The sequence below is a fragment of the Protopterus annectens genome, chromosome 1.part1 (assembly GCF_019279795.1).
Source record: "Protopterus annectens isolate FY-2018-M chromosome 1.part1, PAN1.0, whole genome shotgun sequence".
NCBI lineage: Eukaryota > Metazoa > Chordata > Ceratodontiformes > Protopteridae > Protopterus > Protopterus annectens.
Window position 1 is genome coordinate 542,746,686 of NC_056726.1, and position 24,614 is coordinate 542,771,299.

A 24,614-nucleotide genomic window follows, 5' to 3' on the forward strand; every position below is an offset into this window, starting at 1 on the left:
ATGAGAGAAATTGTAAATCGACTGAAGCTGCTGGCTCAAATGGAGGTAGAGTCAGTTTTTCTAGGACAAAGTTGAGGTCCCAGGCTGGCACTGGAGCCTTTCTTGGTGGCTTAATGTTCTTGATTCCCCTGAGGAATTGCCTTAGCAAAGGATGTGAAAAGACAGGCGGATCAGTGTTATATCTAGCTGAAATAGCTGAAGCATGTATCTTTATGGAAGAATATGAGAGTCCATTCTGTAGCATATCTGCCAAATATTCCAGGATGAGTGGGATGTTCAATAATGATGCATCATGTCCCTTGCTGGTATTCCAAATGCTGAATCTCTTCCATTTTGCTAAGTAAACCTTTCTGGTGGATGGTCTTCGAGCCTCTGTTAATATCCGCTGAACTTCCTTGGAGAGAGATAGGTTGAGGTTATTTATGGGATCTCCCAGGCTGTTAGCTGCAGTGTCTGGAGGTTTGGATGCACTGTTTTGAAGTTGTGTTGAGTCAAAAGTAGAGGCCATTGTGGAAGGGCCCACTTCTTGGTGTGACATATGCTCCGTAGTAGTGGATACCAGTGTTGTCTTGGCCAGTCTGGAGCTATTAGGATCCCCTTGGGTCTCTGTGCTTTGATCTTTAGTAATACTGAGGTCATCAGTGGCAGAGGTGGGAATGCATAGATTTTTAGGAAGTTCCAGTTGAATGAAAGAGCATCTATTTTCCAAGCTTGTGGATGGTATGTCCTTGAGCAGAATTTTTGTAGATGATGGTTGAGGTGAGAGGCAAATAGGTCTACTTCTGGCCTGCCCCATGTCGAAGTGAGTTGTGTGAAGATCTTCGGATGTAACCTCCACTCGTGTAGATCTGTGAAATTCCTGCTTAGGCTGTCCGCCAGCACATTGTCTTTGCCTGGAACAAACTGGGATTGTAACTGTATGTTTAGGCTCAGTGATTTTTCCCAAAGATTCATTGTCAGTCTGCAAAAAGGGTAAGAATGGGTGCCCCCTTGCTTGTTTATATACCACATCACAGTGGTGTTGTCTGTCCGTATCAGTAAATGGCCTTGCTGAAGTTGTTGTCGAAAGGCCTCGATGGCATGCATTACTGCCAGCATTTTCTTTTGGTTTATATGCAGATGTGTTTCTTTTGGAGACCATTGTCCTTGTATACATCTGCCTTCCATGTGCGCCCCCCATCCAAGGTCTGAGGCGTCTGTGGTCATGGTCTGTGTTATCTGTGGTTTTTTGAATGACATACCTGTGTTTGCCTGGCATACCGAGGCCCACCATAGGAATTCCTTTTGTAGGCATGGAATGAGCGGTATGGTTGTCTCTAAGTTGTTGCTGTGCTGAGACCATAGGCTTTTTAGGTACCATTGAAGCTTTCTCATGTGTAGTCTTGCTAATGGGACCAGGAGAATGCAGGATGCCATGTAACCCAGGGCCTGTAGGAATCTCCTTGCAGTCATCTGGGTGAGTTTTGCCAAACCTTTGAAATAATGAGTTAACTTCTCTTGTTTGTCTTCTGTCAGGTAAGCCATTTGAGAGGCTGTGTCTAGTCTGGCTCCTAAGAAGGTTATTTGCTGGGATGGTTGAAGTCTTGACTTTTGGAAGTTGACTGTGTATCCCAGAGCCTGAAGTAATCGTATGACATAGTTCAAGTTTTTTGTCAACATCAATTTGTCGTCCACTTGTATGAGGCAGTCGTCCAGGTACGGGTAAATTTGGATCCCCTGGAGCCTGCAATGAGCAATTACTGAAACCAGGCATTTTGTGAATACTCTGGGCGCAGTAGATAATCCAAATGGCAATGCTGAGAATTGATAATGCTCTGGCCCTGCAAGAAATCTGAGGTATCTTCTGCAACTGTGTCTGATAGGGACATGCAGGTATGCCTCCTTGAGGTCCAGAGTAATCAACCAAGACCCCTTGCCCAGCATGGGAAGGAGTTGCTGTAGAGTCAGCATTTTGAACTTTGGTACTATGAGAAAGGTGTTTAATGCGGACAAATCCAGTATTGGTCTCCATTGAGTTTCTTTTCTTGGAACAAGGAACAGTCTTGAGTAAAACCCCTGGCCTTGTTCTTGCGGAACTCTTTCTATTGCTTTTATCCGAGCCAGCAGAGAAATTTGCTTGATAGCCTCTGCCCTCTGGTTTTGTGGTAGGCTTGGCATGCCTTGTTTTCTTGGTAAGGTATGAAAATGGAACCTGTAACCTTGGTCTATAATGTCCAAAATCCATTTGTCCTTTGTCAATCTGTGCCAATTGTCTGAAAACGGAGATAATTTTCCGCCCAAGGGAGCTTCTATTTGTTCCTCGGTAGGCGGAAGTAGAGGAAAGTCATTGAGATTGTGGCTGTGGGGCAGGGGAAACCCCTGTGTCACTTCTTTGGTTTGCTGGCTGCCATTGTTGTCCCCTGTAAGGACCTCTGTATTGTCCTCTTCCTCGGCCACGTCTGTTTTTACCCCTTTGAAATTTTTCAGGATTAGGAAAGGAAGAGTTTTTTGAAGGCCAATTCCTACTGAATCTGGGGGGCTGAACCTGGAGGAAATCTTTAACCGTCTGAACTGATTTTGCTTTTTCCTCGATGGACTTTAACACATCTTTAGCATTAGCACCAAAAAGCTTGTTCTTTTCCAAGGGTGCATCCAGAAGTTTTGCCTTAACATGATCTGGTAGAGGTTGTTCTTTTAACCATGCATGTCTACGAATGACTGCCCCTGTCATAGCTGCCCTACATGAAGCTTCCAGTGCATCATACCCACACTGCAGGAAGTGATTGCTGACTTGCTGAGAGTTATGTACAGCTTCCTGCAAAGACTTCCTGTCTAAAGGATCAGGAGAGGCCAATGTTTTCTGTAAATCTTCTAACAGGAAATCCTGATATTGTAACATATGAAAAAGGCAATTCAAAGCTCTCAAAGTAGTGGAGGTTTAGACCTTTTTCCCCCATCTCTCTAATGACCTAGCTTCCCTGTTGGAAGGCAAGGGATTTTTAGAGGTGGAAGCTGAAACACCTTTAGGCCCCTGAGAAATAGTTTCCAAATCAACAGTATGGGCCCTGAATAAATGGGAATGTGTTTCTGGGACCCTGTAATACCTGTCTGGCTTGGCTGGAGCAGGAGGAAGAGAATCAGGGGTAACACTGGAGTCAGAATATAAATCATCCAAAACATCAAGCACAGGAGGAATAGCTAAGGGCCTGTGCTGGGGCTTTTTAAGGAAAGTTCGAAGGCGTTTTCTGGAATCAGAATATTCCTGGCCTTGCCACTTGAAATGTTCCCTCATGGTATGCAGAACTTCCCCAAAAGAAATATCCTCAGGAGGGGAGGCAGAGGGGATGGAATCCTCTGCATCAGAGTCCTCATAGGTCTGGAAGAGCTCTTCCTGGTCATCAGAGTGGACAGAGTCCTCAATCTTCATCTGAAGGGATAGGGTCAGAGGGTTCAACCCGGAGCCTCTTATCAGAAGGAGGCTGGGATCCTCTCTCAGGATGGGCCTGTGAACCTCTAATCATAGAAATTAAGTCTGCGGCCATAGTCAAGATTTGTGTCTCTGGAGTAGGCTGAGGTAGGGCTTTAGCAGTAAGGTGCTTGGTCTTGCTGGCTGCCTTAGCCCGAGTGTAGGCCTTAATAGACATGGCCATAGGAGGCCTGGCAGCTCCATGTGCAGGAATGACCTTATCTACAGCAATGGTCTCGGGCATTTCCTCGGTTTCAGTATCCGGAGGAAAATCTATAACTGGCGTCGGAGTGGTATCCGGTATCGGAGTCGTCGGTAATGCAGTGTCTTCGGTTCGGAGCGGTGGAATAACAGTCTCAGGGGGAACCGGAGCACTGGCAGTAGGTTTTGGCACGGAGTCGGTGGTAGACGCGGGCCGAAGATGTCGGTCCTGGTCTTTTCGTTTCTTGGGAGTTTGCGATGTCGGAAGTTCCGACGGCATTGTATAAGCAAATTTTTCGCCGAAAAAATCTTCAGCGAACTCCGCCCGGCGCCTGAGTGCGCTTATTGAAGCGAGCACAGGCGACACAGGCAGAGACGTCGTGGTCTGGGCCAAGGCAAGGAAGACAGTAAGAGTGGAAATCCTTATGAGGTATTTGTTTACCACAAGAAAGACAATTGTTAACTTTTTCAGTAATTTCTGACAATGGCTGAGGCAAGAAAAGGTCCCCAATGGGGTACTTAGCTTTTTTGATGACTTCGGAATCGAAAAATACAGGAGCTGACCGACTGGCACTTGCGAACTGCTTCTGCTTTGGGCACCGCGCGGCAAGAAAGACTGAAGAAAATGGCGTCAGCTGATGCTTATGTACTCCAGCCGCTCTGACGTCGGAGAGAAATGCGACATCAGCCGACGTCGGACCCAGACTTTGGAATCCGGCCGACCGAGGGCTGCCTGAGGCAGGACAACCCATATGTTATGACTGCAGTTGCATTCTTGAAGGACATCTTCACCCCTCTGTCCCATCAGTAAATCAACACATCCCCAGCACCTGCCCCTCTCCGCTTATCTCTGGGGAGCAAGTCATCACTGCCTCTCAAAGGCAAAAACTACAGCCTCCATGGCACCAGATAAAGTACAGTTTTGTACCTACCATAAATGTAGATGTTAGAGTGCTCATACAGCTGCAGTCATAACAGATGGGTTATCCTGCCGTCAGGCGGGTCCTCGGTCGGCTGAATTCCAAAGTCTAGGTCCGGCGTCGGTTGTCGTCGCTTCTTCCCTGACATCAGTGCGTCAGGGGTATAAAAGAGGCAGTCGACGCCATTTTCTTCAGTTTTTCTTGCCCCAGATGTCAGGTGCCCCCAGAAGTAAGGCAAACAATGTTATGCAAAGATGCAATGTTGATAAATCAAAAACAGTAGTTGCAAGCAAATACACCATAAAAGAATACCCCAAAAAGGTTATATGAAAAGTGTTTGTCATAAGGCCTGTCCTAAGAGGGGTTGGAGAGAGGGAAACCTGGACTGCAGCTGTATGAGCACTCTAACATCTACATTTATGGTAGGTACAAAACTGTACTATGTTCATTGTGCATACAGCTGCAGTCATAACAGATGGGTAGAATCCCAAAGCTAAGTAAGGGTGGTAGGCACTAAGTGGAACTAGGAGGTGCTAGGATGCCCTGCAGGACTGCTGTGGCAAAGCCCGCTCTAGATTTTGAGTATAGTGGGAGGTGATGGTGCTTGGAGAAAGTGTGCACAGAACTCCAGGTGGCTGCTTCCAAAATGTCCTTGGTAGGGACCCCCCTGAGGAAGGCTGCAGAGGTAGCTGTGGCTCTGGTGGAGTGGGATCTGATGCATGCAGGCACAGTTTTTCCATGAAATGCGTAACAAAAGCGTATGCAGTGGGCTATCCATTTTGAAATGGTCTGTTTGGAAATAGCCTTTCCCTGAGCACCTACAGCATAGGACACAGAGTTGCTCAGACTTCCTGAATGGCTTTGTCCTGTCCAAGTAGTAACGTAGTTGTCTGTGAATGTCCAAGGAATGTAGTAGTCTTTCCCCTTTGTTTTGTGGATTAGGATAAAAGGTAGGTAAGTGGATAGTCTGATCCAAAGCTACACTGGATACTACCTTTGGCATAAAGGTAGGATTGGTTCGTAAGGAAACTGTCCTGATGGAAAATGATGAATGGTTGCACAGCCATGAGGGCCTGCAGCTCCGAAACCCTGCGTGCTGAGGTGATAGCCAGAAGAAAGGCTGCTTTCCATAACAAGTACTGTAACTCTGTTGAAGAAGCTGGCTTGAAGGGAGGAAGGGTCAGCTTTTCCAATACGTAGTTGAGGTCCCAAGCAGGGACTGGTGGTTTCCTTGGGGGGTTTAAATTCTTTGCCCCTCTGAGGAACTGCCTTAAGAGAGGGTGGGAGAATAATGGAGGATCTGTGTTGTATTGTGCAGAAATGGCTGAAGCGTGGATCATGATGGAGAAGGAAAGTCCATTGTTTAACATCTCAGCTAGGTACTGTAAAATTTGCGGTATATTTATTACCCAAGGATTCTGTCCCTTTTCTAGATTCCAGGCAAAAAATAGTTTCCATTTGGCGGAGTAAGCCTTTCTAGTAGAAGGTCTTCTGGCCTCCAAGATGACATCCTGTACCTCCTTGGAGAGGAGAAACTGTTGGAAAATCAAGGAATTCTCCATGCAGCTAGATTTAGAGTTTTGAGATGGCTGTGAAGGGTTTTGTAGTTGTGCTGGGACAACAGAAGAGGGACCAGAGGTAGGATCCATGGTGGGGAATGTGTCAGGCTCCTCAGGAGCCGATACCAGTGTTGTCTTGGCCAGTCTGGAGCGATGAGAATCATTTTCGGCCTCTATGCTCTGGCTTTTAATAGAACTTTGGGCAGCAGCAGAGGAAGAGGCGGGAAGGCATAGACTGCCAATGTTGCCCAATTGAAGGAAAGTGCATCCACTTTCCAGGCCTGTGGATGATAGGTCCTTGAACAAAATTTTTTCAACTGGCAATTTCTGTGGTTAGCAAAGAGATCTATGTCTGGCTGTCCCCATGCCTGAGTTATCTTTGTGAAAAGTTGAGGATGCAACTTCCATTCGTGTGGATCTGTCATATTTCTGCTTAGGTTGTCTGCCAGTGTGTTTTCCTTCCCTGGCAGGAATTGTGCCTGCAGTTGAATTTGCAATTCCAGTGCTGTGTTCCATAGGGTCATGGCTTGTCTGCGCAGGGAGTATGAATGAGTTCCCCAGTTTGTTTATGTACCACATCACTGTGGTGTTGTCTGTCCTTATCAATAGCTGGCCTGGATGCAGTAGGTCTTTGAAGGTCATAATAGCCTTTTGCACGGCTAGCATTTCCTTTTGGTTGATGTGGAGGTGCTTCTCGTTTTCGGGTCCATTTTCCCTGAATGCACTGATCTGTCATGTGTTCTCCCCAGGTGTAGTCTGAGGCATCTGTTGTGATGATTTGAGTTGCTTGAGGTACACAGAAAGGAAGACCTGTGTTTCTTTCGCATGCTTGAGTCCACCACAAAAATTCCTTTTGAAGGCATGGAATGAGTGGGATAATTGTTTCCAAGCTGTGGCTGTGTTGAGACCATAAGTTTTTCAGGTACCATTGAAGTTTCCTCATATGCAGCTTTGCACATGGGATTAGTAGGATGCAAGATGCCATGAATCCCAGAGCCTGCAGGATTTTCCTTGCAGTTAGCCTGGTGTAAGTTGCCATTTTTCTGAAGTATTGAGACAGTTGCCCTTGCTTTTCTGACGTGAGGTAGGCCATCTGGGTGGTTGTATCCAAGCTGGCACCCAGGAAAATTATTTGTTAAGAGGGTATTAGTTTTGATTTCTTTTTGTTGACTGTGCATCCCAGGAAGTTCAACAGTTATTACAAATGCCAGGTGCTGCAGTAGTATGTCCTTGCTGTCCGCTTGGATCAGGCAGTCGTCCAGATATGGGTAGATTTGTATCCCTTGTAGTCTGCAGAAGGCGATTACTGATGCCAGGCATTTCGTAAACACTCTGGGCGCAGTAGATAAGCCATAGGGCAATGCAGAGAATTGGTAATGGGTTGAACCTGCAAGAAATCAGAGGTATCTTCTGCAATCTTGTCTGATAGGGACATGCAGGTATGCCTCCTTGAGGTCCAATGTTACCTGCCAAGACTCCTTGCCCAGCATGTGAAGAAGCTGCTGTAATGTGAGCATCTTGAATTTTGGCACCTGTAGATATGTGTTTAGGATGGATAGGTCTAAGATAGGTCTCCAATCTTTGTCTTTCCTCGGTACCAGGAATAGTCTGGAATAAAACCCTTGACCTTGTTCTTTTGCAGGTACCTCTTGAATTGCTTTCATGTCTATGAGAGCTGAAACTTGTTTTTGTGCCTCTGCCCTTTGATTTTTTGGCAGGTTTGGCATGCCTCTCATTTTTGGAAGGGTGGAACCTGTAGCCTCTGTCTATAATGTCCAGAATCCATTTGTCTTTTGTAACAATATGCCAGTTTTTTGAGAATAATGTCAATTTTCCGCCCAAAGGTGCTGCCATTAAAGCTTTGCTTGGCAGGTGTAGGGGGAAGTCATTGTGTCTGTTTTCTAAAAGACTGTGATCTATCTTCTCCACCTCTTGGGGTTGGTGCTTGCCACTGTCTGGCTCTAAAGGATCCTTGAGGTTGCCCTCTGCCCCTTGGGCGCCTGTATCTGCCCCTTTGAGTTCTATCTGTGGCTGGAAAGGACCAATTTTTTGAAGGCCAGTTTCTGCTGAAACGTGGAGGCTGTACCTGCAGGAAATCTTTCACTGTTTGCATTGATTTAGCTTTTTCCTCCATTTTCTTTAGCACCTCCTCAGCTTTAACACCAAACAGTACATCTTTTTGAAGAGGTGCATCTAATAATTTAGCTTTGACATGATCTGGTAAGGTTTGCTCTTTGAGCCAAGCATGCCTACGTATAACAGACCTCGTAACAGCAGCTCTACATGAGGCTTCTAAAGCATCAAAACCACACTGCAAGGTATGTTTACCCACTTGCTCTGCACCATGCAACAAATCCTGCAACTCTTTTAAATCTGGTTGTTCTGGTTGTGTCATCTTGCTTTTCAGGTGAGATATCAAAAACTGTTGATACTTCAACATATGGAACTGACAGTTTTAATGCCCTCATGGTTAAAGTGGCCGAGGTGTACACCTTTCCCCCCCCCCCTTTCTAAAGCTCTGGAATCTCTTTCTGAAGGTAATGGATTTTTAGCAGTAGAGGCCTCAATTCCCTTGGGACCCTGTGAAATTGTTTCTGGGTCAGCAGTATGGCTTTTATATAGGAACTGGTGTGAATCAGGAACCCGGTAATACCTGTCTGGTTTAACAGGAGCTGGAGGCAAAGAATCAGGATTAAGGCTGGCTTCTGTGTAGACATCATCCAATATATCTAAAACAGAAGGGATAGCCAGAGGCCTATGCTGGGGGAGCAGAAGAAATTCCCTGAGCCTTTTCTTGGAATCCGAATAATCTTGGCCTTCCCAGTGAAAGTGTTCCCTCAATGTATGCAGGGTTTCCCCAAAAGAGAAGTCCTCAGGGGGGGAGACAGAGGGAATAGACTCCTCTGCATCAGAGTCTTCGAATGGAGAATAGACATAATCCTGGTCCTCAGATAGTTCTGAGGTAATAGAAGCTTGATCTGAGGAAGGGTAGTCTTCCTCTAATCTGGGCCTTTTGTCAGAGGGGGGATGAGAACCCCTGATAAGAGTAATCAAATCCTCAGCCATTTTAAGCATCTGTTTTTTAGGCATGGTGCCTTGAGAGGGGGTCTGTTAGTGAAGGCTTTAATAGAGAAGGAGGAAGGCCTGAAGACCCCTTGAGAAATGGCAGGCCTGTCTAAATTCTGAGTTTCCCCGCAGGAGTGGCGTCGGGATCTGTAGTAGGAATGGGGGCAGAGGAGCCTGCGACCTCGGGTACTGAAGACACCGGTAATGCATTGTCATCGGTACTCAGGGGCTGCGTAGGCGCCTCGCTGAGTACTGGAGAAAGTACAGTTTTGTACCTACCATAAATGTAGATGTTAGAGGATCCACATTGCTGCAGTCCTAACCATTGGGTAGTCCGCTGTCCAGTCGGCCCGAATACCAAAGTATATGGCTGACGTCGGTCAAGGCGCATTAGACTGATGTCAGGACGTCAGGGTACTAATGCGCATGACCGACGTCATATCCTCAGTCTTTTCTTGCCCCAGATGTCAGAAGACCCTAAAAAGACAAGGCCCAAACCAAAAATACCAAAAACCCCTGCACCAAACATATATACAATATATACAATTTTACAAGAATATAGCCTAATCCACACCACCACCCCTAAACACAGAGGGGAAGGAGGGAGGGTAAATTGGACTGCAGCAATGTGGATCCTCGAACATCTACATTTATGGTAGGTACAAAACTGTACTATGTTCTTCATTCCACATTGCTGCAGTCCTAACCATTGGGTAGAATCCCAAAGCAGAGGTAAGGGAGGCTGGCAAATCATAAGGAAGCAGGAGCTGTCAACATGCCTTGCAAAATAGCTGTGGCAAAACCAGCCCTAGATTTAGAGTAGAGAGGAAGGTGGTAATGCTTAGAGAAAGTATGCACTGAACTCCAAGTAGCTGCCTCCAAAATATCCTTAGTTGCCACCCCCCTTAGAAATGCTGTAGAAGTGGCAGTAGCCCTAGTGGAATGAGGCCTAATCCCAGCTGGAATCTCCTTGCCATGATGGGAATAACAAAAAGAAATGCAAAACCCAATCCACTTAGAAATAGTTTGCTTAGACACAGGCTTGCCCTGAGAACTTAAAGCAAAAGAAACAAACAACTGCTGAGACTGCCTGAAATCCTTAGTCCTGCTTAGATAATAACGTAACTGCCTATGTACATCCAAAGTGTGCAAAATCTTTTCTCCCTTATTTTGGGGATCTGCATAGAAAGTAGGCAAATGAATAGTTTGGTTTAAAGCCACACTAGAAACCACCTTAGGCATAAAGGAAGGATTAGTACGTAATGATACCCTATCCTTATGGAAAATCAAAAAGGGCTCTACTGCCATAAGGACCTGCAACTCAGAAACCCTTCTTGCAGAAGTAAGAGCCAACAAAAAAGCAGTCTTCCATGACAAGTATTTCAATTCCGCAGTAGCCGCAGGCTCAAAAGGTTGTAGAGTAAGTTTTTCCAACACAAAATTGAGATCCCAAGCAGGAGTAGGAGCTCTACGTGGGGGTCTTATATTCTTTGCCCCTCTAAGAAACTGCTTGAACAAAGGATGCGAAAACAATGGTGGGTCACAATCATAGTGAGCTGAAATTGCTGCAGCATGAATCTTAATGGAAGAGAAGGACAAACCTTTGTCCAATAACTCAGTAAGATATTGAAGAGCCACACTCAAATTAGGCTCAGAAATCTCCAAATTCTTTGCTGCACTCCAAAATAAAAATCTCTTCCATTTTTCTGCGTACACTTTCCTTGTACTAGGTCTCCTGGCTTCCATAATCACATTTAAAACTTGTTGAGGAAGTTGAGACCTGCTGTGTTTCAAAACAGAATATGCCAGGCTGTTAGATGAAGAGAGTGAAGTTTGACATTGAGCAGGTGACCGTCCTTCTGAGATAACAGGTGTGGAATCAAAGGTAAAGGCCATGGAGGCTTCCTTACCAGACTCCTTAGTAGTGGGTACCAGTGTTGCCGAGGCCAATCTGGAGCTATTAAAATCATCCTTGGCTTGTCTTGTCTGACCTTTAGAGTACCTTTTGAAGAAGAGGCAGAGGTGGAAAGGCATACACATGAAGATTTTTCCAACTGAAAGAAAGAGCATCCACTTTCCAAGCTGTGTGATGAAACCCCTTTGTGCAAAACTTTGGCAGCTGGTGGTTTAGTGGAGAAGCGAACAGATCTATGTCTGGAGTTCCCCATGACACTGTCAATTTCTGAAATACATGAAGATCCAGTTTCCACTCGTGGGGATCCATGATTTGTCTGCTTAACACATCTGCTAAGGAGTTCTGTGCTCGGCAGAAACCTTGCCTGAAGAGTTAGTTGCAAGCTGAGCGCAGTCTCCCATAAAATCATTGCTTGCCTGCATAGAGGATAAGAATGTGTTCCCCTTGTTTGTTGATGTACCACATGACAGTTGTGTTGTCTGTTAGAATCAACACCTGCCCTGGAAGAAGCAACTCCTTGAAAGCCATTAATGCAAACTGAACTGCTAACATCTCCTTCATGTTGATATGTAGATGCAGTAGTCTGGCAGGCCACTTGTCTTGTATCCACTTTCCATTTAGATGAGCTCCCCAAGCAATGTCCGAGGCATCTGTCGTTAAAATCTGACTCGCCTCTGGCCGGGTCACAGAGAGTCCCTTGTTTAGGTGACATTCCTGAGCCCACCACAAAAATTCTTTTTGAATGCAAGGTATTATTTGAATGACAGTGTCCAAATCCTGGCAGTGCTGTGTCCATACATTTTTTAGATACCATTGTAGCTTCCTCATATGCAGTTTGGCATTGGGAAGCACCAGAATACAAGATGCCATGAACCCTAAGGCTTGAAGGACTGTCCTTGCAGTCAGCCCGGACTGAAGAGATAATTGATGGAAGTAACTGGAAAGATTCTTTTGTTTGTCCGGGGTTAGAAAGGCCATCTGGGCTGCTGTATTCAGTGTCACACCCAGAAAGCACATGTCTTGAGAGGGTACTAGACTGGACTTTATTTCGTTCACAGAATACCCTAGGCATCTTAGCACTGCTATGACATATTCCAAATGCTGTAGAAGGTCTTCCTTTTCTTGAGCCAGAATCAGGCAGTCGTCCAAGTAAGGGTAGATTTGAATTCCATTTTGCCTGAAGTAAGCTATCACTGGAGCCAGAACCTTTGTGAATACTCTGGGCAGTAGATAAGCCAAAGGGCAATGCAGAGAACTGATAATGAGAATTTCCAGCTCGAAAACGCAGATACTTTCTGCAACTTAGTCTTATAGGCACATGAAGGTAAGCTTCCTTGAGATCTAAAGTTACCATCCAGTGATTCTTGCCCAGCAGAGGTAAAAGCTGTTGTAACGTCAACATTTTGAACTTTGGAATGTCCAGATAAGTGTTGAGGATAGATAAATCCAAAATTGGTCTCCACGTGTTCCCCTTCTTTGGTACTAGGAACAGGCGAGAATAAAATCCTAGGCCCCTTTCTGGTACAGGGACTGGCTGAATGGCCCCTATTTGGAGTAACAGAAAAATTTGCTTGTGAGCCTCTTTCCTTTGTGGTGGAGGAACGTCTGGCATGCCTTTGAAAGGGGGCAAGGTATGGAAATAAAACCTGTAACCGTGGTGAATGATATCCAACACCCAACTGTCTTGAGTAATTAAATCCCAATTTTCTTTGAAAAGAGACAGCCTTCCTCCCAAAGGAGCTGCCAGACGAGAATGTGCTGGCAGCTGAAAAGGCAGGTCATTGGGTCTGTTTACGAAAGGACTGACCCCTGCCCTCACCAGAAGTCTGAGCAGGAGAACTCCCTGTTCTAGGCCTAAAAGAACCTTGAGCTCTGCCCCTACCCCGTCTAGACCTACCCCTAGACTGGGAATCAGAAGCAGGATATGTCCAACCCTTCGTAGGCCAATGTCTGCTAAACTTTGGAGGCTGCACCTGCAAAAAATCTTTAACAGTCTGCATAGATTTAGCCTTGTCCTCCATTTTCTTTAAAACTGCTTCCACAGGCGAGCCAAACAACACATCAGACTGTAAAGGAGCATCCAAAATCCTTGTCTTAACATGCTCAGCTAAATTCTGATCCCTCAACCAAGCGTGCCTGCGAAGAACAGAACCAGTGGCAGCCACCCTCGAGGAGGCCTGCACAGCATCAAAACCACATTGCAAAGAATGCTTACCCACTTGTTCAGACACATGAACTAAATCCAGCAACTCTTTACACTCAATACCTTCCGCCAGAGCATCCACCTTAGATTTCAATTGTGAAAGGAGATAATTCTGGTATTTTAGCATGTGAAACTGACAATTCAATGCCCTCATGGCTAAAGTGGAAGTAGTATACACTTTCTTACCCCATCTATCCAAAGCCCTTGCCTCTTTATCCGAGGGAACAGGATTTTTAACAGAGGCCTTAACACCTTTAGGCCCCTGAGAAACAGTTTCTGGGTCTGCCCTAGGACTCTTAAAAAGATACTTATGAGCTTCAGGCACCCTATAGTACCTATCAGGTTTAACAGGGGCAGGAGGCAAAGAATCAGGGTTCAGGGAAGCCTCTGCAAAAACATCTTCCACCACATTCAACACAGGAGGTATAGCTAAGGGCCTATGCTGGGGTAAAAACAAGAATTCCCTAAGCCTCTTCCTGGAATCAGAGTAATCTTGGCCTTCCCATTTAAAATGCTCCCTCATGGAATGCAGAGTCTCTGAAAATGAAAAATCCTCAGGTGGAGAAGCTGAAGGAGTGGAGTCATCCACATCAGAATCAGAATACTGAGGAAACTCCTGCAAGTCTTCAGCGAAGACTCAGAAGCCTCTGAACACTGTTCAAAACTCTCAAACTCAGGCTCCACCCTAGGCCTCTTATCAGGAGGGCATAGAACCTCTAATCATAGTAATCAAATCCTCTGCCATTTTAAGCATATGTTTCTTAGGCACAGAACCTGAAGTGCTAGGAGAAGCCCCCACTGAAGCTAAACTTGGCCTACCTCTCAAAGAAGTCTTGGAAACAGAAGGAGAGGCTCTAACTACCTTAGGAAGAGAGGGAAGAACAGCTACCTGAGAAGCCCCCTCAGCCTGGCCTACCTCCTGAGAGGGTACATCCTGTAACAGTAAAGTCTCAGCCTGAGACTCCAAAGAAACTCCTGGCAAAACCTCTGGCTCCACTGAGCCTTCTAAAGAACCGATGTCCGGGACTGCCGGTTCCTCAACCCTAGGCTTTGCTGCTTTGTCCTTGCGCTTTTTGGACGAAGCGGGCGTCGGAGCATCCGACGGCATTTTATAATTACAACGCTTCCCAAACACTAACCTGGCACAGTCTAACCTCCGCTTAATAGTGCGTTTGTTAAATCTAGCACAAGAGCGGCATCCAACAACGTCGTGCTCAGGCCCTAAACAAGGTATACACAAAGTATGGTAATCCCTATGAGGTATCGGTTTCCCACAAGAAATACAGTTATTCACTTTTTCTGACATCCGGTTAAATACTGAGGCAAGAAAAAACCAAAATGTTCTAGCGGGTACTTAGCCAACTTTGATTCGGTCTGAAACTCCGACTTCAGAAAATTTCAGAACGCCAACCTGCACTCGCAAAACTGCTTCTGCATCGGACCATGCGGCAAAAAAGACTGAGGATATGACGTCGGTCATGCGCATTAGTACCCTGACGTCCTGACATCAGTCTAATGCGCCTTGACTGACGTCAGCCATATACTTTGGTATTCGGGCCGACTGGACAGCGGACTACCCAATGGTTAGGACTGCAGCAATGTGGAATGAAGAACATCCGGTAGTCGGCCTTAGCGTGGTTTCAGTAGGTGGTGCGGATTTCGTATGTCGGTCCTTATCTTTGCATTTTTTGCTCAAAACTGGAGTCGGAGTATCCGACGACATAATACAATTAAATTTTTTGCCAAAAAAGTGAAGGGCGAACTCCGCCCGACACTTAATAGTGCGCTTATTGAATCTAGCACAAAAATGGCAGGCCGAGACATCGTGGTCTGGGCCTAAGCAAGGTATGCAGAAAGAGTGGAAATCCTTATGTGGTATTTGCTTCCCACATGAAATGCAATTATTAACTTTGTCTGACATCGGTCTGAGGCAAGAAAAGTTTCCCCACGGGTACCAGCTTTCAAGACGACTTCGGCTGAAATACTTTCATAAATCTCAGGAGCTGGCCGACCGGCACTTGCGAACTGCTTCTGCTTCGGGCACCGCACGGCAAGAAAGACTGGGGAAAATGGCGTCGGTTGCCTCTTTTATACCCCTGACGCACTGACGTCAGGGAAGAAGTGACGACAATCGACGCCGGACCTAGACTTTGGAATTCGGCCGACCGAGGACCCGCCTGACGGCAGGATAACCCATCTGTTATGACTGCAGCTGTATGCACGATGAACATCATCCCAGACTGCATCCTAAATGAACTCGGGCAGGAACTTGCAGCACCACTAGACACCTTAGTCAACCAAAGCCTGAGTACTGGCTTTGTCCCAGCCAACTGGACAGCCACTCATCCCTTTGCACAAAGGTGGAGCATCCACCGATCCAGAAAATTATAGACCCATCAGCTTAACTAGCTTGACCTGCAAGGCCATGGAGTGGATCATGGACCTCTAACAAGGACATGGGCAACCTTCAAACACTCGATACCACACAATTTGTTTTCATCAAAAGAAGGTCATGCCTGTTAAATTTAGTCAACTTCTTTGAGACTGTCACCAAAGTCATGGATGAGGGGAAGACTGCACACCTCCTACCTTGACCTGGCCAAATCCTTTGATACTATTCACCACTCGGGTATAGTAAACTCTCGCAACTAGGCATCAATCCGTATGTTACCAGATGGGTAGCAAACTGGCTCACTGATAGAACCCACCTAGTCAAAATAGGGGTAGCCACCTCAAACAGGTGAACCGTAATGAACTGTGTACCTCAGGGATCAGTCTTGGGGCCTTTGTTTGGGATATTACTTTTCTGAGGAGCAGGCCAAAACCAGTGGGCTATGGGGTTGACCATGCTTGCAGATGACTGCAAGCTGGGCACAGTCATCAATTCCCCTAGTGATGTGGACATCCTCCAAGAGGGTCGCTCACAAACAAATGACTGGTGCCAGAAACATGGCCACAAACTGAATGCCAAAAATTGCATCATCCCCTTTGGGAAGACTGATGTCCCCATAAATGATCACAACAAGGTCCTAAGCACACAGTTGTGACGGACTTGGGCACTCAGGTTGATAGCAAGCTGACTTTTGACTACCATATTGCCTCCATTATATGAAAAGCTTTCTACATAGCCCACCTCATTAGTAAGGGTATCTCATCCAGGGACAAGGTGGTTATAGCATCCCTGTATTCTTCCCTTACAAGACCCATTACTGAGTACAATGCTCCTTTCGGCATGTACCTCAACAAAGTACATGCAGCAGCTGGACAGACCACAGAGGTTCCTCACCAGGAGAATCCAGGGCCTTAAACTTCTACCCTACAAAGATAGGCTAAAGGCTCTGTTCCTCTACAGTCTCCTACAGGACTCCTCAGAGGTGACCCCTGTCTGGCATACAAAACAATCTCAGACCCCCCTTGATGGGACTGTTGCATATCTGCAAATCAAGCTCCACTCGAGTAACCTACACGTGTGACCTAGTCCTAGTCTGTGACATCAATAGGACTGTTGGCTGGAGAGATGTGTCCCACAGACCCCCCCCCTTCTGTGGAATAGACTCCTGTTCCACATCAAGCAGAGTGCCCCCTTAAGTGCAAACTGGATAACTGGATGGGGAACAGAACCTGGGCAGGGGGCATCAGGTGCCGACTTGTTGAAACATGGGCTAAATTCTTGGCTAGGCTTGTAACGGCCTCAGGGCCAATAACCTAGTAAGTTCCTATGTTCCTAAGAAGTGCCTGCACGGGTATTTTTGTACTCATAGTAGGTTACAGAAAATATTTCCTCAGGTAGAGGTTAAATGGAGAGATAGAACAATTTTAAGTGTTTGGACTTGGAAGACAAAAACAAGCCCTACAAAAGGTAAGTGAACATGTTTTAGGTGAATATGTTGCTCTGTATAACAGATGACTTTTAAGTCAGTACCCAACTTAAATACAAGACTTGGTAAAGCACTAGTGAGTGTACGGATGATAGCAGCTAAAAATGCAGCAAAAGGAAGTGAAAAGCAGCTGTAACTAAATGCAATGAAAAAATCTAGGAAAGAAAATCTAAACACTTGACAGAAGGAGCAATGAAACTTCACTTAAATGGTGGGAGCATTATGCACAAAGATGTGCATAGTTAAAACAGTGCAAATGAGAGAGCAAGCAGACACAGTGAACAGGAGAAAGGTGCTCAACATGTTTGTGATAAAATTATCTGCACTGTTACCAGAAAGCTCCAGAACTTTGCTAAGTGATGCAACTAGAGAATTTGTGAGAGACACTGTTTGAGCAATTACAGGTCAACAATGTGAACGTAAATAGTTTGGTTTACACTTTGAAACTTTTGCATGCTAAATGGTCCACATTACAGTTATCCAAAGGCATACACTGAAGCCACAGCTTCTACTGAAATTATGAAAAAAAAATACAAATTAAAAAACAGGTAGTTTGTGGTTAAACTGTTTTATTTATAAAAAATCATATTGACAAGAAGGCATAGCATAGAAACATATGCAGATTGACAAAACTAAATTACTTTTTCATCGGAATTAGTGGCATGTTAACCGTTAACACACGAGAATGTAGTGGTTGAAACAAAGCTAAGAAATTCAGTCCATTTGCGTCACCTAAACCTTTTCACCTCTTAATAAATGATCAAAGGTGATCAAATCCCACCCTCAAAATATACATTTTTTTTTTAGTGTGCATGTAAGTAGCCATTACACTCAGAAACCCATGGTTGCCTGTACATTTCCACCCCTCCCAAACAACTCAAAACACTTTCAGGGCAGACTAAACCAAGTGATCTGCATGCCTTCATTCTGCAACCATCTGTTGAGGGGAAAAAAAGAAAAATAGTTTTCATTTATAGGAATGAAACGTTCTTTTATAACAAATGCGTGGTGAAAAAGCTACAAAAATGTCCATTAGCATTATGTAATTAGACCATTTTTTATTACTTCTCATGTGTTTTCTTAATTATCTACTTTACTCTTACTTTTTTTCTACATAACTTAAATACTTCAGATATACAGTCCACAAAATGAAATCAAAGCCACAGGGGAAAAAAAACTGCACCTTACCACCATGGTATGTGTTGGCAAATGCCACCACCATAATGTGCTAAGTTTGTTTATAAGGTTTACGCTGCACTTGAGATATAAACATTGAGATGATGCAAGTGATTTAAAAGGTAATTGTGAACTAAATCCATTTAAGTGAAAATCTTCCATTTTACTGCTGTGCATCTCCAATAACTGCGGCTTTCCAAGTTTTTCAGCACTTGTTTCTCTAATAAGTTCTATTTTAACCTGTTCCAGACTTCTGTATCATTTACTCCTGTCCTACAACACATTTTCAGCACATTTTAAGAAGTTTGTATCTCATGATTCAGCTCTGTGTAGCTGGGTGGGGGAGGAGACTGAATTGAAGCGTGTGCATGAACTAAGGAAATCTGATGGCAGTGAAAAAAATATATACTGACAGCTAAAAGAATTTAAAAAAAAAAAAAAAAAGGTAAGCACCTCCAGTTTATATTACAGACACATTTCTTCCCGGTTACCAGAGAAAAAAATCAAATTTGATAAAAATAAATTAAAGGCCTCCTGAAGACAGAACATTGCAAACAAGCTTCCTCTGGAAAAGGAAAGGACTGCAATAAAAGATTGTCCATGCAGTGGTCCCTGGCATTTGGAATTACACAAAGCAAAAATTATTCCACCTTGAGCCCCAAAGCCCAAAAAAAAAAGTTTTGCTCCTCGGAACAAACAGTTCATTTAAATACACACTTTCCATTATACCAAATCTGTACACATCTGTGAATAAAAAAGTATATTTATTGCTTTCACAACTTTCAATATCTGTGAAGACCTCTACATCTCACTAAACGTTGCATGACTATGCAAGCAGAAACATCAAAACCTGAGTAAATTTCAATGAAATAGACTATAGAAAGACTTGCCCCCCCCCCCCCCCCAATATCACCTATCCTAACAAACTTCAGTGAGACAGTCTATAATATTACTGGGTACAGCAGTTATCAGAAAAATAGAGTGCCCCCCCCTCCAATAGAGACTTTGGATGACTAATCAGGATAGCACCGAATGTTATTTTCCACATACTTGCAAGTCAGGAGGAGAAGCCAGAGAGAGGCAGAAAAATCATGGTTATCCTGCCCAATCCTCCAAGTAGCACTCCCACTGGCAAATGTAGTCAACTTCTAATGCTAGCAAAACAGGGAAAATACTGGTCAATCACAAAAAACAGAAAATTGTAAAGTCAAGGTAGAACAGTTTGGCACCCAGACAAAGCTCTCCAAAATCAGTTGGTTTCTAGCTGCCATTATTTTTTGAAAAGCTGAAAATATTTTCTGCACGCCAACAGCTAAAAACATCAGCTTGCAAAGAAGTGCCCACTCCAAAATAATTCAAGAGATGGGAGGCACAGTGGCGGAATGGATAGTGTTAATACCTCACAGCAAGAGGTTCCCTAATTCAGCTCTCGGCAAGGGTGCCTTCTGTGCAGAGTCTGCATGCCCTTCTGTGTTTGCGTGGGTTTCCTGCAGGTGCTCTGGTTTCCACCCACATTTCAAAGACATGCAGTAGGTGGACTGGACACACTAAATGGGCCACAGGTGTGTGTGTGTGTGTGTGGTGTGGATGAAGTACTGTGGCAGGGCTAGCCACTCAATGGTATAAACCTTGGTTCCAGATGACTGTCACCGGGTAAAGTAACACCCCAACCCCACATGCAAAAATGGGAAGAAGGGGTTGTGGACAGACGGAAGGATGTGCACCAGGGAGGAAACACTGCATAGCTGCCAAGAGCCTGCACTTTAAAGCTGGTCTACAATGGGGCCAACACAGCTAAGTCAAATGACTCAAAGCACCCCTTTCCTCAACTTCTGGCACTGAAGGAACAGGCTGGAACCTGCACTACAGTGTGCATTTTCTTTCATGCTACAAGTCCTGAAGAAAGGCATAATGGTGATTAAGAGCTACTGTAGCTCAGAAATAAAGTAGCAGAATACTACTACTGTGATGATGAACCTTCATTACATAAAATTAAATTTTAATGCACAAATCAAAATAATTTCACCAAAATCAGCAGCAACAGAAGCACTTAAAAAGCACTTGGTTTCTTAAACTTGGTACAGCACTAAATTCAGATCTAAAAACAAATTTATGCCAGGCTTCTTGTAATAAAAAAATCCTTGGCTCCAACAGTATACACATCTTGTAACAATGTACATCCAAGACAGGCAAACCAACCAACTGTAATCAAAATCACACTGCACAGTTTGTTGTGAGACTTGGGAGAAGAGAAAGTACCACAACAGGGCATAGCAAAATATTATTGGTACAGCACTCAATTCAGATCTAAAAACAAATTTATGCCAGGCTTCTTGTAATAAAAAAATCCTTGGCTCCAACAGTATACACATCTTGTAACAATGTACATCCAAGACAGGCAAACCAACCAACTGTAATCAAAATCACACTGCACAGTTTGTTGTGAGACTTGGGAGAAGAGAAAGTACCACAACAGGGCATAGCAAAATATTATTTTCTAAACCACTTCAACAGGTGAACAGTTCAGAGATAAAATAACTATGCATGTGCCCCCCCCCCCCCAATCCATTCCAAATTGTGTTTTGGCATGGTGGCTTCAACTTAAACACACTAACTCAATTACATTTTCCAAGGAGAGTTACTGGGAGGCCCAATTATTACAAGGAAACTGAAAGGACACTCAAGGAGTTCACAGGAATTCTGGTGATTTGTCAGATTTTATATGAAATGTTGGTACTCCTATACTGTACTTTGCAGACATGTGGTTCCCCAACAGTGCAGTTCTACAACACCCTGAAGCTCTACATTTCTTAGTGTTAACTTTCCTGCTTACATTCAATTCTGCTATAATAAACTCAATCTCAGAAACATTTTTTTAGAAGGGGGAGCAGGAAAGAGTTAATTAAAATATGAAAGTTATCTACATATTAACTCCCCCATTTCTAAAAATTATCCCACCAGCAAGATTAAAAAAAGAATACAATTCACCTCCACACTTTTTATATACGTTTTAAAACCATTATACATACAAAAACAGTCTAACAGCATAGGGAAAGTCAATATTAAGAGGAAAAGTGCATGTGATTAAAAATTCTAAACTCTTCTTACGGATTAATATTGTACAAGAAAAAAATAAAAAGCAAAACATTTTAATTAACAGACATTTAAAAAAATAACCCCTTCCCTGTCTTACTACACAAGAAAAGACAGTTTCTTGGAAAAAAAAATGGGAAACGTAGTTATATGAAACTGAAAACCACTGCAGCTCTCAATACAAACCACTGTTTTCTGTCACATGTTCAAAAAGATCCTGGAACAATTTTAAAGCTCATATAACACCACACTATGGTCCCCTTTAAGCTCTTTCTTAAGACCTCTTTACTCCAAAATGTTTGTCTCTTTACTCTGCAAGGCTAGTAGATTACCATTTCAAAGCTGTCTGCATGAGCAGCATGGTGACTTTTGCTTCCAAAATCTATGCAGTTTTTACAGCTGTTCTACAGATCCTTATACATACACTGCGGCAATCCAAGAATGATGTGCTACAAAGGAATGGCATTAAATACAAATCAACAGTAAGCCTCCAAACCAACCAGCTGCAGCATAATAGCAATACATTTTCTTTTACTGGGTCCACAACAGTGCTCATATAGTGCAAAGCACCCTTTCCCCCAAAAAAACTACCTGCGGTACAATGCTCACCTCTCACCTGTGGTGAGCATCAGAGAAAAGACAGTACAAAATGCAACCAACAAGGATTTTGTGCGGTCATCACTTTTTACAACCTTGTATCAATGACACGACTGCAGAGATTTCAATTTGGCACAGCTTTAGCAAGAGAAACCATCAGGCTTTGCAAGGCATTAGTACACTGATGATACCTTGGCCACCATATCCAGCAATAATGCCAAAAAAAATTCATGAACAAATTCCCCTGAACTGAAAAAAAATTCAAAACATTTAAAAGAAATGCAGTCAACAGGCAGATATGGGCAGGGTATTAAGGCATTTAAAACATGCTCCCTTTTAAACGTTAAAAAAAAACCCACAGGAGGTCCAAAAAGCACTGGAATCATTAGGTCTTGTACATTCAAAACAATACTTGAAAGGGGTTAACATAAGGTGGTGTAGTGCCTCTGGTAACAGATCTGTCCAAAGGAAAATCCCCCTCAGCATTTCCAATCTGTTGAAAATAACACCCGTCCCTCCCCCCCCCCCCAAATAATTTTTCAGATTTCTATATCAAAATAAATGCTGCCCAAGACACATGTGCATTTCAAAAGGCAGACTGCAGAGCTCGTCAAGTTCAGCAAGCCCTGCAGGTTACAGAGCACTAAGTAGGAAAGACTAGTTATATGGCATTTTTCAGTTTGTCGTTAATCCACCAGCTCTCCTATTCAGACAGAATTCCTTCTTCAGAATTGGAGGGAGAAATGCAGAAAAACTGCTGCTTTTGCAAAAAAACATTCACTCTGGTCCCCTCGTGAAAAGTCATAACCAAAAGTCCTCCAGTAGGAAAACGACAGTTGGAAGAGTCCATATGCAAATCTAAATAGAACTTATTTCTGCAAGTGAGAAGAAAAAAAAAAAAAAGGACAATGTCAATTGGAAAGTACTTTATTATAATCTTGGTTCAGTAAAAAATATTTATTTGTGTTCATACTTGCAATAACAATTGGTGATTATCTCATGTTTACACTTGCAGAGTACAATGCATTGCCCCCTTGTCATTCCTGATTTTAGACTTTTTAATAAAAAACTTTGCAATCTGTACTGAATGACGTCCCAAATAAATTCACTCCATCTTTCAGTGAATTCACAATGAACATATGCACACACATTCAACAAGGGCTAAAATGTTTCATGCCAAACTATACACTACACATTACAATGCAAAATGGTTAGTAAACATAACACTACCAAGTGGCTTTGAAGGTAGTGGGCCTTGTCAGTACCTATGACTTGCACTACCCGAGGGTGGGAATGGAATGCAGCTTGGACTGCCTAAGTGTACACTCCCACGTCATGGCTCACTGAGCCTGCCACTAGAATAATGTGAGCACTGTACCTACCTACACACACTATGCTGTTCAGGATGCCAAAAAAAAGCTAGCAGTGAACATTTGTTCCACTACTAAAAACCTTGGGAATGCTCACCTGAAATTAAGTCTTAGGTTTTACAAAGTCATGTTACTTTACAATGGTGTAAAAGCAGCATGGAAGTTCGTCTGTTAAAACAAATTACCCTAGTGACTGCAGCTATAGTAGGGTTTAGGGAAAAACTCCAATCCACAGTTAACCTAATGGGGAAAATGCAACTGGAGAAAGTAGTCTGAAGGGACACGCAAATTTAGAGTTGTAAGTTAAATATTTCATTACGGTACTGCAAGGCTGTTCTACTCAACTTGAAATAGAAAACAGAACTCCTACACCATTTTCTATTGTTTTTTTTTCCTTACAACCCATCATGCTGGCAGAGGAGTTCATCTTGCTTGCCAGTACACTCAATGATTCCCCACTTTCAAACTCCAGGGTTATAGCAGTGCTGATCAGATTTCTATAGGGTGTTATTTGTGGATATTCAATGGGCATGAAAAAGCACAGCCTATTAACTTATTAGCACTCCATCATAGGTTCTGTACCCACAGACATCTCTCCTCTGCACTAGTGCTACTGTACTAAAATCTGCTGCAACACTATGAATAGCTTTCCAGTAGTAGTACCTGGACAACTGTAGCTAGGGCTCTAACAGTGAAATCCTCTCCCATCCATGTATTTACTGCTTCAGTGGCAGCATTCAATCTGCCTCCAATAAGGAACTTCATAGGGTATGGAGATGTATCAGACCTTCTTCTTCAAATGACCATGAAGTTTTCAGAAACATGTATATGCAGCATTCCTAGCAGCTGGTAACTCTCAAAATAAAGTATTATACACAAACGTAATGTTAGTAAACTCAAAACCGCTCATTTACTTCACTCTATGCCACAATGTATTTCAGTAGTTGCAAAAGAAAAACTTGCTGGTTTGTAAATCATTTCAATATCCACAAATGAAAAGTATGCTCAAATACTGCAGTCTCCAAACAATAAAGCCCCTGCATTTAACACATTCTGGTACTTGAAAGTCTAATCCATAGTACACTCCTCACTTTTAACAAAAAGTGGTCAAATCTAAAAAGCAGTCTACAGCACCTACAGTATCAAATACACAATGCAATATATTGAATGGAAGAGGGCTAAGCTGTAAAA

The 24,614-nt window shown here is 43.7% G+C and overlaps 2 protein-coding genes across 2 annotated transcripts in view; both read right to left on the minus strand.

The window, feature by feature from the left end:
• Window positions 1–24,614, minus strand: part of FTSJ3 (FtsJ RNA 2'-O-methyltransferase 3) — a 1,310,428-nt gene that overhangs the window by 1,007,204 nt on the left and 278,610 nt on the right. The window lies entirely within an intron of this gene.
• The window catches only part of CTNND1 (catenin delta 1), a gene marked incomplete in the record, with an annotated part of 1,335,518 nt that continues 1,328,643 nt past the window's right edge, over window positions 17,740–24,614 (minus strand). The window contains 1 exon segment of the mRNA XM_044076626.1: window positions 17,740–22,928. Within this exon segment, the coding sequence (XP_043932561.1) occupies window positions 22,923–22,928 (6 nt within the window).